The following is a 16,708-nucleotide window of genomic DNA, read 5'->3' on the forward strand; positions in this document are numbered from 1 at the left end:
TAAATCTCCGCCTTCTGCACCAGAAGGCCCTGCTCTACCATCGCCACTAGCGTGGGCGCTACTACCTCCTGAGTCCATCCTGCAATATTACCGAAATTATTCTGAGAATCTGGACCTTACAATACTAATTTAGGGTCTGGAGCTACCATACAAAAATAGAAATCGTCGATAGTTTACTATGGTTTTCCTGAAATCGTCATCCCAGGAAAAACACAGAAATTATCCTGAAATTCTATCCCCAAACAGCGTAATAGACCCCTAAATTCTCATCCTATTTCCCAACCTAACTCACTGTCATCCTATTCCACTCTTGTTAAGATTTCATTTCTATATTCTTATATTGTTTTCTACTATACTTTAGAGTCTACAGAACCTAGCAACCTAGGCTCTGATACCAAACTGTAATGACCCAAAAATTACACCATTTTTTTCATAAAACATAAATTACTCTGATACCCCTGTTATACTTGCTATAACATCTCAGGCCTCGAATGGGCATTGAGGTATCCTTGTACACAAATGGACACATCTATGCAGTGAGAAACATAAAGTTATACACCCATATTTATAATACCAGAATTTAGTGTTTCCAAACTATATACACATATTTGCACATCACCCCAGTACCATTTGCTCAAAACATAATCCTTTGAATACACTTACCGTATAAGCAGGGCAAAACAAAATATTTCTCTATCTACGATCTTAATTTGCTCGCCTAACTGGTTCACCTAAAAAATGTTGAATTACTGAGATGAGGCAATGCTCAATAAGTGGAAATATGCTATTACTAGTGTGTGGCGACCGAATTGCATAAATACTATAATGACAATATCTGAAACTGTATAAGCTGGCAAATCAATATAAAGTATAACTTACCTTTATCACAGATTAAAACAATATTGTATCATCTGATTTTTCTACTTTTTATACTTCTAATATCATACTATATTTGCTAAAAATTTTGTAAATCTATATACAAATACACAACTAGATTTTTCCCTAAAAAACTATATGTCATGATTTAACCCCTCATGACAGGGTTGTTCGGCCTGTAAGCGAGATTTAATCCGGACTGACCTACTAGGTAAGTCAACTGTACTCTACTAATCCTAAGCTCGGTCAAACTGCATCCTCTCCTAAGCACGAAACTGGAAAACTACCTCGTCAAAACGAGCCCCCTCGACCCAGAGTAATGGGGAGACTACAAACTCTCTAGGAAACGGTTGACGAAATCCACGTACTATCTGAGATATGTGGTTGCACTCTGATCTGAAAATAGAAATGATACCATACTCTACTGACCAAATCTGTCTGGAGTAATTCATCAGGGATCTGATACTATATATACTATTACTATATTTATCCTACTGTTTTTGGTGCGGAGAAATTGTGTGAATATCCATTTTCGTTACAAAAATCCTCAAGTTCTTTATTTCTAAACTCTCTTCCTCTATCACTCCTAATGTGTATAATTGACATTCCCTTCTCGTTTTGGATTTTTCCACAAAAATGAATAAATGCATTACAGGTATCACTTTTGTTAGCAAGAAAAATTACCCATGAAAATCTAGAGTAGTCATCAACTATGACAAATGCATACAACTTTCCACTAATGCTAGCTATGTCATTAGGTCCAAAAAGATCAAGATGGATTAATTCTAAGGGTCTTGATGTAAAGATTACTTTCTTAGTTTTGAAGGAGGTCTTAACTTGTTTTCCATATTGACATGCATCACATATTTTGTCTTTCACATAATTATCCTTTGGTAGGCCATTTACTAGTTCCTTGGATGAAAGTTTATGAAGAAGATCCATACTTGCATGACCTAGTCTCCTATGCAATAGCCAACAATTTTCATTGGTGACAGCTAAACACTTAATGTTACAATTTGTGATGTCATCAAATTCAATGGTGTATATGTTGGATTCACGTTTTCCTATGATAATGGTATTTCCATTTAAGTCATTTATTAGGCATTTTGTGGATTGGAAAATAATATTTACCCTTTTTATCACATAGTTGACTAACACTTAACAAGTTATGTTTGAGAGTATCAACTAGAGCAACATTCTTAATAGCCAAGGATGAATTACCTATTTTACCTTTACCGATGATTCTTCCCTTGGCGTTATCTCCAAACGTGACGAGGCCTTCCTTTTTGTAGGTAAGGGAGAGGAATTTGCTTGTGTCTCCCATCATGTACCTTAAGCATCCACTTTCTACAAACCATTTATTCTTTACGGAGTCGCTCTTCAAACATACCTGCACACAACATCAAGTGATTTGTTTTGGTATCCATATTTTGTTGGGTCCTACAGGGTTAGTGTTCTTAATCACCCATCTGTAGTTCATATTTTTTCCTCTATTTTCCCTAAAGGGGCAAGTAAATCACATGTGACCGTTTTTCTCACAATATAGACAAACTTTATTTGTATATAAGGGGTTTAGTTTAGGTGCATGACTTTTCTTTGATGCAAAACTCCTTTTAGCATAGAGGTTTGCAAATGCTATTGATTTTGAAGATGATAGGTCGTATCCTAAACCTTCTTTGAAAATTCCAAATCTTTGAGCTCCAAGTAATCTATCGAAATTTTCCTTACCATTTGTAAATTTATATATAGTATTGCTTTAATCCTCCACTTTCTTTTTCAATAAAGAGTTTTCTTGAAGGAATTCAATTACTTGATTTTTTAAACTTTCAATTTCTTTTTGAGAGGACTCTTTGTAGTTTATGTATTCTTTAGAAAGCTTTTCTTTTTCAAGATGAGAAGATGTATTTTTAGCTTTCAAGGTGTCACACAAGCAAATCTGTTTTTGTTTGCAATTTGAATAATTTTCTTCTAAGAGTTTAAGTTTCTTTTTAGATGCTCTTAGCTCAACATAGAGTTTTCTACAATTTTCCTCTAATTCTTCATATGAACGGAGATATTCGTCATCAAAACTTACCTCATTTTGTTCATCTGCCATAAGGCAAAAATGAGCGACTTCTTCTTCGACTTCTTCATCAGTTGAGGTTCCATCTAGTTCATCCCATTCTGTTGCATTCATTGCTTTGAACCTTTTCTTATCTCCTTGTTGATTGTTGCTTTTGTTTTTGAAAAGAGGGCAATCGGTTATGCAGTGCCTGATCTTTTTGCAATTGTAGCATCTGATGCTTGATTCTCTTTTCTCTTTTTGTTTGCCATTTTGTTTGTTCATTAGAAAGTTTCTGAATCTTCTAGTTAGTAGGGCAACTTCATCGTCATCATCATTCTCCTCTTTTTCTATTATCTCTCTTTGCTTTTCGGCTTTTAGAGCAATTTCGTTAGCCTTCTTTGGAGCTTCAGCTTCAGCAACAACATTTTTCTTCTTGATCTTGTAGGTCATGAGAGATCCAATTAGTTCGTCAAGTGTGACCTTTGAGAGGTCCTTTGCTTCCTCAATTGTCGTGGACTTTGCGTGCCAAGATGTAGGTAGAGATCGAAGAACTTTCTGTACATTATCTTCCATAGAGTACTCTCTACCGAGAGCTTTTAGTCCATTAGTGATGTGTGTGAACCGTGTGAACATTGCTGTAATTGTTTCACCTTCTTTCATTTTGAACATCTCATATTCTTTCACAAGCATATAAATTTTAGATCTATTTACCTGGGTAGTGCCTTCATACGTTGCATGAAGTTTTTCCCACATTTCCTTAGTCGTGTTGCAGCCACATATCCGATTATACTCTTCATCACTTACGGCACAATATAGGAAATTCTTGGTTTTTAAAATTGAGCTATGCCAGTCTGGCATCTGCCTCGGGAAGTTTTCCCATAGGTATGTCATCGTCGTCTTCATTTTTGAAGGTGTAATCTCCTTTGGTGATGACATTCCACATACGGTAGTCATAAGCCTGGATAAAGATGGACATTCGATCCTTCCATGCTAGGTAGTTAGTTCCACAAAACTTGGGAGGGCGGTCCACGAATTGACCTTGGGCAAACATGTCTGCCATGTTGATCTTTTCGCCTAGATGTTACTCCGAATTTTAGCGACTGACGCTCTGATACCACTTGTTGGCCCGGTTGAATGTCTAGAGGGGGGGGGTGAATAGACTTTCTTCATGGAAGTGCAACTTTCTACAACCACAAAAATCTTACAAAGAGCAAGTGTATAAAGTTGCTGTGTAAAGATGCAGGAAATCTCAATAATAATAAATAAGATATGAAAGAAGAGAAGCTGAACACAAAGATATTGACATGGTTCGGCACCCCGCCTACGTCCACGCCTTGAGGCCAACTCAAGGATTCCCAAAATCCACTATAATCCTCCCTTAGGCAGAGAAGCCAATACACAGCAGCTCACAAAGAGCTTTTAACAAGGTGCTCACTTAGAGACACCCAACAATAGCTCACAAAGAGTCTTTCCTTACAAGAAGTATGAGAAATAAATGTAAACTTGAATACTCCCTTTGAGTTGATAACAACAATAAAAACCTTACTCAATGTCCTCTTGTTAATAGAGTAGAAGCAAGACTAAGAACAGTAAGAAGAGGGCAGTGAGTTTATAACCAAACCCTAGAAGATACCAACACCAATGAATGATTTTCTTACAATATCAACTTTCTTGGTAAGGAATAAATGCTATTTACTCCTATTTAAACATCAAATGGGCGAGGGCAAAGCTGGAGAGCTGTTGGGCATTTATGAATATGAGACAAGGGTCAAACTAGCCGTTCTGCGGCATTTAATGTTCGTTGCTGCTCGACGTTCGTCGATGAAGTCCGACCTTCGTCGATGAGCTCTTCAGTCAATTCGTCGACGAGGCCCTATGTTCGTCGACGAGTTGCTACTCTGAATTCAGGAACTTCTTAGTATATTTTGGTCGACGAGAACCCAGTGTTCGTCAACGAGTTCTTCATTATATTCGTCGACGACGCCCTGTGTTCGTTGATGAGTTGTGGCTCTGAATTCAAATGCCTCTCGGTATCTCTTCGTCGACGAGAACCCTGTGTTCGTCGACGAAGTTTGTGTTACACTCGTCGACGAAGCCCTGTGTTCGTCAACGAGTTCCTTCTTTATAATTTGTTCTTTTAAGTACAAAGAAGGTTCTTGTTCTTTTGGAGGTTTCTTTTCACACTTTTAAATAATTTTACTTGTATTTTGTTGTGCGTGTGTGATACGCCCATTTCTTACTCTTAGTTTTGAGTTTTACTCTATATACAAGATATTACAAGATGGTCTCTCTCTCATTCTCATATTCATCTTTCAGATGACTTTGTCTATTGTGCATCGTTCATGAATGCATTGAGAGGCTTGTGCTTTTGGTCATGGTATGAGTTGCTTTGACTGTTTGTTGGTTTAGATGCCTTTCTGTATAGCTGAAACATGACTTAGAGAGAACCGTTAGTAGCCTTAAGACTGCTAATAGGTTGTTGTCATCAAAACACGGTAGGAACGAAAGACCCTTTACAACTTGGTCTAACAATATATATACAAAATTTCCTGGTAAACTTGCTAAAATTTCTATCATAACATATTTCTCTTACCTGACTACTGGAAAACTCTTTAAAATGACTAGTCTTGCACACGTAGTGTTCCCCGCTCAACACCCTGAAAACAATATTGCCCCGAACAAAACTTTAGTATTTCTTCAAATGCTACCTTTTCTACAATTGTAGGACAGCCAAATACTCAACATAAAGACTTACCCCTAACTTGGGATGAAGTCCAAGTTAGCCCCACCAACGATTTACTCCAGTAGACTTGAAAAGAACTTCCCCAGGAGTAGCGCGATGGCTTCAGATTGTCGATTCGGCGAAGAACAGACCCAAAATCTTAAAGAGAAGGGAAGGAAACCGAAGAAGAGATAAAGAAAATTTATTCACGTGATTTCTACAAAGAAAATCGATTTTAGACTATTTATACACCTGCGCTCGTCGACGAGGCCACGAAGGGAGTTCGTCGACGAATGCTTATTCCTCATTCACGAAATTCAGAACTGAAAATAGTCTCTCCGTAACTTCTCATCGACGAGACGCGTGTCCCCATCGACAATCCCATCAAGCATGTTCGTCGACGAACATGCTGCGTTCGTCGACAAGACCCTGTTTGAATTCCAAATTACAATTTCTTTTTCTTCCTCCTATTATTTAATTAATAAAATTCACCTGGTCTCTACAAGTTTCATGATTTCTTACATCATAAAGGAATTGTCTCTTAGCGTTCTTGTCCTTATACTCCTCAGCAAAATGGGGTGGCAGAATGAAAGAACCGACACCTCTTGGATGTTGTTCGCACCTTATTGCTTGAATCATCTGTCCCGTCTAAATTATGGGTTAAGGCATTATCTACTGCAGTATACTTAATTAATAGATTGCCCTCTCAGATCTTGAATTTTGATTCTCCTTATTACCATTTGCACCATCAACATCCTAGCTATCTTAATCTACATATTTTTTTACGTGTTTGTTTTGTTCATTTACCTCATCATGAACGTCACAAACTCTCTGCTCATTCTCTTAAATGTGCCTTTATGGGTTATAGTATTTCCCACAAAGGTTATGTTTGCTATGATTCTTGTGCTAAGAAATTTTGTATATCTCGTAATGTTGTTTTCTTTAAGAATCAATGTTTCTTTCCTACACATGTTGAATCGTTTCCTGAGATTAGTATTCTACCTAGTTTTGATGAATTGCCATCTTTTATTGAATGGTTCAAACCAAGACTTGCGTATACTTGACGTCGACCAACTCTGCCTCTTCCTGAGACTGACCCTTCATTTGAAATTGTTACGACGACTTCTCTTAAGATTGACATGACCTCCGAGACAGGTCTAATCAGTTCTCTCATGCCTCCTGAGCCTGGTCCTCAATGATCTACCCGGGTATCACGTCCTCCTGATCGGTATGATGATTACCACACTTCTTTTAACACTATTTTTTTCGCCTATTTCCATTCCTACATGCTTTTTAGAGGCTATTAAACATGAATGTTGGCAAAAAGCGATGGATGAAGAACTTCAAGCTCTCCAAGACAATCATACTTGGGATATTGTTCCTTTCCCCTCTACTATTAAAGCCATTGGTTGTAAATGGGTTTTCTCAGTTATGCTCCGCTCTAATGGGACTCTAGACGTTTAGTTGCACTTAGAAACATGCAAGAATATGGAGTGGACTATGAGGAGACATTTGCTCCTGTGGTAAAGATGACTACAGTGCGTACAATTCTTTCGATTGCCGCCTCCCAAGGCTGGCCACTTCACCAGATGAACGTAAAAAATGCTTTTCTTCATGGTGATCTCAAAGAGGATATTTACATGAGTCCTCCTCCGGGTTTGTTTTCTTCTCCATCTTTGGTGGTATATAAGTTAAAGCGATCTCTCTATGGCTTAAAACAGGCTCCCCGAGCGTGGTTTGAAAAATCCAAGTCTACTTTGCTTCATCTCTCCTTTGTTCAAAGCCAATATAACTCTTCTTTGTTTTTGTGCAAGACTCTGGTTGGTCTCATTCTCTTACTTTTATATGTGGATGATAGTCATTACTGGCACCGACTCCAACTTGATTGATCATCTTAAGCAAAATCTTTAGGCTTCTTTTCATATGAAAGATGTTGGTCTTCTTACGTATTTTTTGGGTTTGGAAGTGCACACAGATTCTTTAGGTATATTCTAGAATCAATGCAAATATACTCAAGATTTGATTGGGCTAGCAGGTCTTCAAGATTCGCCTTCGGTGGATACTCCTATGGAGGTCAATGTGAAATATCGAAGTGAGGAGGGTGATCTTCTTTCTAATCCCATTGTTCCGACAGTTTGTATGGAGTTTGAACTATTTGACTATTACTCAGCCTGATATTTCCTTCGTTGTCCAGCAGGTTAGTCAGTTTATGCAAACTCCCCGCCACTTTCATTTAGCTGTTGTTCGTCGTATTATTCGATATCTTCAAGGGTCATCTAGTCGTGGGTTGTTCTTTCCAACTGGCTCTCCGCTTCGCCTTGCGGCTTATAGTGATGTGAATTGGGCCGGATATCCTGATACTCAGCGGTTTGTCATGGGTTGGGGCATGTTTCTTGGTGATTCTTTGATCTCTTGGAAAAGTAAGAAACAAAGCTCGTGTTTCTAAATCCTCTATTGAATCCGAATACCAAGCAATGTCTGCTGCATGTTCTGAGATTGTCTGGTTTCATGGGCTTCTGGTTGAGCTAGATTTTTCTTAATCCGATTCTATTCCTCTTCATGCTGATAATACTAATGTCATTCAAATAGCTGTTAATCTTGTTTATCATGAGCGTACAAAGCACATTGAAGTAGACTGTCATTCTATTCGAGAAGCCTTGGACACTCGAATTATATCTCTGCCTCATGTTTCTACTCACTTCTAGATAGCTAACGTCTTCAATAAGGCTATGGCATGACAACGCCATCAATTCCTTGTGGGCAAATTGATGCTTCTGGATCGGTCATCATTAATTTGAGGAGGATGTCAATCAAATACAGTGTCATAATTACTCTCTCTAATTTGGCATGCTTTTATATTATTGTTGTAAATATTATGTGATTAGTAGGCTGATTGTAGTTGATATTATGTAATTAATAGGCTGATTGTAATTGTTTTATTTAGTCTCCTAGATGGTTGTAATTGCTGATTTTCAGCCTTGTAACTGACATTTCTATTTGTTATATAATACGAGAACCCTCACACAGAGATTGGTATTCAATCCAATTGACAGTGGAAAGCAAGAAGATGCCCACCAATCAGTCATCGATCCTATGGCTGGTTGGTATCGGATAAGATGCAGGGCAAGAGCATAATAATTTTAGGGGCTTCTAATCGGATATGTTTTCATATTGAAATTTGCAGAGGTAGGAAGTGTTCTGAGGGTACAAGAACTATAACTTTCTTCACGTACTCCAAAATATATACCTATTTTTCCCATAGAGCATAACAATTCCATTTTGTTTTTATTGCTTGTCCCTGCTTGTATTGTTTTGTTACACTATTTGGTCGTTTGAGCAAGCTGCTACATTGACAGTGTTGCTATTGGTTCTGATTGTGAGACTTTTCGCTCTCCTTTTTTTTTTTTTTAGATATCGTCCGGGTGTCCCCAGCCGGCATCTACCAGATTACCCTGGGATGCATCACAGTCGAGACTAATCCCCACGCCCCACAGAACCCACCCCAAGACCCTGCAGGGAGGTAAATCGGGATTTGCTCAAGGCAGCAGGAATCGATCCCGAGCAGCTAACCTGGGTCACAGGCTCAGCCGGGTCGCCCTTGCCACCCGAGCCAGCGCCCGAGGGTGACTTTTCGCTCTCCTTGTTATACTCCTATGTTGTATCTGTTTTGCTTTTTCTGTCCAACAAAACTTTATTTTCCCCAAAAAGAGAAACAATGATTCTTTTGTGGGGGGGTGGAGCATGCATGCATCTGTGTCATATGAACCCATGCATGCATACATACGTATATGTGCGTACGAGAGAGAGAGAGAGAGAGAGAAAGAGAGAGAGAGAGAGAGAGAGAGATCATTAGTAGAACCCATCGATTGAAAAAAAACACACATCAACAGAAAAGACGATAAATAGTAAATGAAATATCATATCCAAGTGTTGCTTCTTTCTCCTTTTCTTTTTTCTTCTCAAAGGATGAGCCAGTTATTTCATTTCGGGGACAGGATTCAACAAGCAAAGTGTAGTTTTCAACACCAAACTTGGGCATGGCATTCAATAGAATAAATTATTTTCAAAGGTTTAGCCATCTAGAACTCCAGGACAGGATTGTTTGTGACCATATGTGAGTTAGTGAAAAAGGTATTTAATATGATTCTTATGGGATTATTTCATGATCCAAATTATACCACCACTACTAAAACTTAATTCATGAGATAAAATTATAAACAAATCAAACTCAAACCTAGAAAAATCACAATAAGCATAAACTGATTTTCTATTTAATTATCAGAAATATGCTACCAACTTAAATAGAGAACCCTTGTTCATGTCTGTCCTTTTAGGATTTTTAAATTCATCATCTGGTTTGAATCTGTCGTAGCATTTAAACCATAGATGGACAGAGTGATACTTAGCTCTTGACCATCAATTTCTCACCCCAGGAGTCAATGACCATTCAATTGGATGGTCCCCTCATGCTAAATCAGCAGCACTATAATTGTAAAGTTCGATAATTCCAGCCATTCAAATTTAATCGCCTTTCTGGACAGTGCAAAAGCATTTCACAAAGTAGATTTACAGACAATTTTTTTTTTTTCTAAACTAGATTTATTGTTTATCATTCCAGGAATACAGTACATCCCACACCAACTCGGTGTTGTAACGGGATATGAAACATGAGGCACATGTGATTTGCTGAAATTTTGATCAAATGTTTCCGGGGAGGTTTCCATTTTAGTGGAATATAACCCAATTAGACCACGAAATTACAGGAATGGTACTGGAACTGGAACTGGAGAAGCAAGTACAAGTCAGATTCAAGCTCTACCTTTGAGATCCAGTTGTGTTGAGCTCTGTGTTGCCCCTGCAGCTACCAAGTTAGGCCCAGGCGGCATACATGAATTCATTGGACGTCTGAGCCACTCTGCATAACCATATCAAAATCTTTTAATGGGGTAACCATATTTGATATTTCTATCCAACAAAGAAAAAATACTAAAGCTCTCCCTCCCCCTACCCCCAAAAAAAAGAAAGAAAAGAAAGGAAAAGAAAAGAGCCAGCCCCTTGGCATAAAAGGCACTATACCGATTGGTTATGATCACATGAAACTCACTTTATGAGAGGATAATCATATTCATTTGAGACTGCCAAAATTCCAATTTAAAGAGAAGAGAAAAAGAAAAAGTCCCAAACTTTGGTTATGGAGTTCAATATTGAGTTTAGACTTCACTATAAGTAGTCTGGGCACACTACACACAAACTGCCAAACAAAGAAAATTCAGAATTTTGAGAATCATCAGTGCAAGCGAACCCAGTTCGCACTACAGTGTTATTTGATTTCTTAAATTTGAGTTAAGTGAGCATTAATTGTACAAGTAGTAATACTAAATCATGAACTATTTGGACTCATACCGCTTTGTTGGTTACTTGAAGACCTCACGCTACAGTTTGGAGATGCATTTTGACATTCTGCTGCAACAGCTGAAATTGGCATGGACCTGTCCTCTCTCATAACTTTTAGAAACTCATTAAGAGCCTCACGCATCCATTCATACCGGCAGAGTTTGAAGGCATCTTTTATGTTCAGCTGCAAGGATAAACAGCATTTTCAAGAGACTCAAAAACTTATTAAGTTTTGGGTTCAGCAATAGAATTACACTGATAGGATTACTTAACAAGCTGAAGTGAGGTGAAACATGTTGCAAGAGGTGACTGAAAATCCATGGAATGCTGTATATATTTCAGCATCTTGAAGAGAGAATTAATGGTATGAAGGTATAATAATAGTTTTTTGTGTGCTAACCCATTTCCTATTGTGGTTTTCTTGCTCAGGCCAGGCCTCATGCTCCTCCTTCACCTTCAATGCAAACATGTACCCCCTGCATCTTCCTTCTGTGCTGCAGATTTTTTCTTTGCTCTTGCTTCTGAACTCCCAAACTCCCAGGGGTTTTCTCTACACCAAGAAATCAGAAAATTAGATAAATGCAATATCAAAAAACAGCTCAATAATCATTCCAGAATTAACAATGCAGAGTGAAATAGTTTGGCATTTTATATTGTCATAATAACACCATACACATGGTGCTCTGGCCTGCAGAAAACTCATTAGGTATAAAACAGCCTACACACCATCTAATCTACGTATATCATGCATGACAGTTGGGAAGCATCCAGTGCAACAAGATACAGATCAATATCTCTCTAATTGTTTTTATTTCCTTTTGCCTAATCAAAACCAAGACACGAAACCATATTAAAAGCACTGGCATTCCAAAAACCCTCCAGATTTTAACTTTTTTAAGAAACTAGCAGCCTAATCCACAAAGTTTAATAGAAGTAGGGCCCAGATTCAACGTTCTTAGGCTGGCGCAAGAAAAAAAAAATCAACAGGAACAATCAAAGGAATAGGTCAACTGTAATACTCCAGAAACATAACTATGAATGTGCCTGTGGAAGGCAACAGTTTTAAAGAATATAGTGCCCCTCTTTCTTTTAAAACCAGCGCTCTTTCCAACTTAATATTATCATATGTGATTTCATAAATATTTCTGTTTCTCGGAATTTAAGATGGGACTCATAAAGCAAATCAAGTGGAACCCTGTGTGAAACAACTTCTTTCCAACTTAAATTTGGAAGTATATGGACACTGTATTGGACAGACATCAAATTATCAAAGGTACCCCAACCTACCATCAATTATAATCTAAGCATAATTTTCATTAGAAAAAATAAAATAAAATGACAAAGCTGAAAAGAAATACTACTCGAACCCATCCAAAATGCCTAAAAGAGTCCTGCTTTTTGTTTTCTAATTGTTGCAAAAACATTTGAGTAAGAGCAGCCATAACAATTACCAGGCAGGAAACAGAACTTACCCTAAGTTCTCCTCTCACTCCCGCTTCCTCCCAGGCTTCACGATGTGCAGCTTCTTCAACAGTCTCATCATCCTCCCATCCACCCTGAAAACAGGATATAGAGAAAAATATATATTCAAAATATTAAAAAATCTAAAGGTGCAGAGGCACAATAGTTCAATAGAAAAAATGGAATGGAGAGGAGAGCAAATGTACACCTTCGGAAACACAAGGTCATCACGATTTGGCGAAGAAATCATGAGAACTTTGATCCTGCCCTCTGGATCACTGCTCTGATCCCCATCGTCCTTGTAAGGAATGCACCTGTTATATGCACTCTATGTATAAGAAATATTACAAGAACTGCTGATCAAAAATGACACCAAGAGCCATTACATGTGGAGCATTAATCTTCCAATTGTGAATCAGTTATATCAAAGCAAGGACTCATATGAAGATTAAGGGCCCTGGCTTCAAGGTATTTCATATTGAAGCAATATCACCCACTCAACTGTCGCCTAAAGTTAAAACTTAGACCAATACAAACTGCGGTAACTAACATCCATTCTGGAAAAATCTAATGAAAGATGCATGTATAAAATATCTGAATTCATTAGAGGAACATTGGATGTCCTGCAGAAAGAAAAATATTGAATATTTTTTGTAGCATTTTGAATGCACCTAACATGGAAATGATGGCATTGCAGTTTTCATTGCCAAGTGATCAATCTATATTTTGTAATAACACCAATTTTGATGTGCTGTTTCTTCATCTATGCAAAATATATCTACTATGTGTTAGGTGACTATCCCAAATCCTTATATTTTTCTCATTTTAAGGCCTCTTCAATTTTTCCTCTTTTATTTTCTTTTTTTTTTTTCCGCTTCTGAGGTTCATGGTTGATTGATTCTGTTCATGCCTTTTTCAACTATAACAAAACTGCTTCCTCCAATTATTTCGCTCAAAAGCACAAGAAAGCATGATGATTCCCAAAGTCTCAGCACATGCCTGTCGTAGAAAATTGGTAACTAAGAATAAATAAACAAAAAGAAGTCATAAAAGAGAAGATTAACCATAATACAGGCTGATAGCATACCTTAAGAGGGGAGAGGAAGTCAGTTATCCCCTAATGAATATTAATTTTGTAACATTTGTCTTATAAACAAAACAATAAACCAATCATCTATTTCTGCAAGTGAAAGAAATTACATGAAAACATCTAAATCTTTACTGCAGCCTAAGCATAACTAATTTTCCAATAGGGAAAAGAACAGTGATCCCATAGGAACATTGAATGCGAGATCCAACATCAGAGTGCAATATCAGTTTTCACACCTCTCCAATATCACCTTTTACACCTCATGGAAGCATCTAATCCCCTTTCTCTATCCTCAAATAAAGCCTGGCCAGGGTAAGTTAAAATGAATAAGCTGATTACCAGTGAAATGATTAAATTCCTAAGCTCCAAAAGGAGGGTAAAGAGATTACACACAAAAAAAGGATGAGGACTTTTTTGGGTAACCATTGGATGGAAGAGCATCTAATTCCTTCAAGAAAACACCACACATCATTTACATGAAAGCATCTAATTCCTTCACCCTTTTGTGCTTGGTTGGTTTATGCAAAGCAGTGATTACTAGTTTATGTTCATTCCTCTCAATGAGAACATCTATGGGCGCACACGCACACGCACACACAAGCAAACACATATAGTTTGTACAGAAGATAGCCTTTCTTAATCATCTAGGCTTGAGCATTGGCATTCGAAGAACAGCGAAGATAAGCAAGAATGCCGCGCACACAGCGTGCATCATGAAGGTCAAGCAATGACATTACAAAATTTGTTATTTGGGCAAACTAAGTTGGGGGGGGGGGGGGGGAGATTAGAAGAAAAATTCAGAGAGAGAGAGAGAGAGAGAGAGAGAGAGAGTTTACCCAGAAACAAGGCGGAAATTGTTCTCATAACGCTGTCGGTGTCGTCCCGTTCGTGCTACCAGAGATGACATTGTGTTTTTTTATAGAAGATCCCTCACCTGGCATAAAATGTAAGAAAAATTATTGGGAATGTAAACGATTCAAACTACTCAGGAACAATTAGCACTCGAGTTGTTTAGGCTATGAAACAAAAAAAGAATATAATTAACAAAGTGGGTAATGAAACAAAACCAAATATAGAACATATACATAAGAAAATTTTGTATAGAATGAAAGAATGACTGAAATCGGGTTGTACAGGTACAGGGCCTCCAGAAACAGAGACAGAGGGGAAGTGGTGGGAAAGGATGAGTACCCTCTGGGCTTTGGCTTTGGCTTTGGATTGTGAATCTGCAGGTGCAAAGGCGGAAGCTTTGATAATACCCACAAACATGAGAAGCTTATAAAGAAGCACAGAGCTGCAACATCCGCATTCCTCTCATTCTCTCTCTCTCTCTCTCTCTCTCTCTCTCTGTTTCGGAATATTGAAAATGGGTAAGGAAGCTATAATGGGCAGTTATTCGATGGCATTAAATGTCCATGAAAAAGGGGAAACATGGGAGAAAATTGAAGAAACAAGATCCGATCTTTCACAGAGAAAATCTCTCCATTCTTGCCTCCTTCCTTCCTGCTTCCAGAATCCACTCAGAGAGAGAGAAAACCAGAAGGAAGAGAAAGAATGGAGGTGAGAGAGAGAGAGAGATTTTCGCGGGAGGAAGAGGCCTAGCTTCACTAATCCTCCAAATATATATAAAAAAGGAAAAACCAAGATAAACAAAACAAAAAGAAGTTTGGGGCGGAGAAATTGGAGCCTCTCCTTCCCCTTCTCCTTCTTCTTCTTCTCTTTTCTTATTCCTTTTTTTATTTTCAATGTTTTTTTCTGTTAATTAATTGTTAAAATTGGTAATGGCACCCTATATCGACACGTGGCAATTGGCGGGGTGGGCGCAAGGATTAGTTGAATAAATTTAACTAAATCAAATTAATAATGGATCAGAAGTCAACTCACTTAGTTCCTCCCTACCCAATAATCCAATATAGTTTTTGAAACTCGAAACCTCTCTGCCTCTCCCTCTGCCTCTCAGGATTCCCTTTACGATTTTCTCCCTCTCCCCTTTATTTTAATTACTACCTACTACCTTATTTTTCTGTGCATTCACAATTCATAAACCTTCCACGAAACCCACCGTTTCAATTTTCTTTTTCCCCATACTTCTGATGAAAAATATTCTAATAAAATTTCAGTGTTACTTTTTCTATGATCAAAATTGACTAAAAAGTATGATTCAGTAAGTATGATTATCATACCAATTTCAACTCATTTGAAATCTAAAAATTTGGATTCTCATTTGTTTGATATGCAAAAACGGAATGGAATTGAAAGAATTACTTTTTGTTACTTTACATATCCATTGCGTAATCTTTCATCCCATTCCAACATACCGAATATTGGGTAAGATCCTAATCGTGTGAAATAAAATATTTATGTATATAAATATATATACATACATATATATATATATATATATATATTATTCATGCTTTAAGGAATGACAAAATGGGTTGAAATCCGACAAATGATTTGTGACTTGTCCATTTAAATTGGATTCGAGTTTAGTAAAAGGTGATCCATTTATAAATAGATCACCCCGAACCTGACTCATTTAATAAACAAGTTAGGTAGGTATGAATTAGGCACTTGCCGAATGACTCGTTTAATTTGATATATATATATATTTATATTACATTAAAAAATATTAATTAAAGAGATGTACTATTTCTACATCTTATAATTTTTTATTAAGATATTAATAAATAAAATAAAAAAGTGTTATTTTTTTAAAGAAATATGTCACTTTATATTAAATATTTTTAAAAATTAAAAATAATTAAATTATATTTTTAAAATGACGGATTTTGATTTATATGTTAGTCATCCATTAATAAACAGGTCAACCCTAACTCGAACCTGTTTAATCCCTACCCATTTACAATCCACCCAAATTCGACCCGCTAACCCGTTTTGCTACCCCTATGAACTTATTTCAAAACTCATATTTTTTTTCGATAAAAAACATTAAATTTTGTCATACTTTTCATTTCAATAACATACTATATTACAAAAAAGGAACATTTTAATTATTATTTCTCATCTATTGTCTAATAATTACAACCAATTAAACAATAAGTGATTCCTCAATTATTTATTGCCATAATCTCTCTCCCACTTATATAACTATTAAAAT

General features: G+C 37.1%; 1 protein-coding gene across 1 annotated transcript; it reads right to left on the minus strand.

Annotated features, from left to right (window-relative positions):
- Positions 1–10,207: 10,207 nt before the first annotated feature.
- LOC131168534 (nudix hydrolase 13, mitochondrial) lies at positions 10,208–15,316 on the minus strand. Its single transcript, XM_058128036.1, has 7 exons — positions 14,779–15,316; positions 14,424–14,521; positions 12,706–12,811; positions 12,509–12,592; positions 11,437–11,586; positions 11,046–11,220; positions 10,208–10,557 (listed from the first exon to the last, which is right to left on the minus strand). Exons 2-7 carry the CDS (start codon positions 14,492–14,494, stop codon positions 10,451–10,453), a joined length of 693 nt encoding a protein of 230 aa, XP_057984019.1. The 5' UTR covers positions 14,495–14,521; positions 14,779–15,316; the 3' UTR covers positions 10,208–10,450.
- Between the last annotated feature and the right edge of the window lie 1,392 nt (positions 15,317–16,708).

This window comes from Malania oleifera, chromosome 11, assembly GCF_029873635.1.
Source record: "Malania oleifera isolate guangnan ecotype guangnan chromosome 11, ASM2987363v1, whole genome shotgun sequence".
NCBI classification, from domain to species: Eukaryota; Viridiplantae; Streptophyta; class Magnoliopsida; order Santalales; family Ximeniaceae; genus Malania; species Malania oleifera.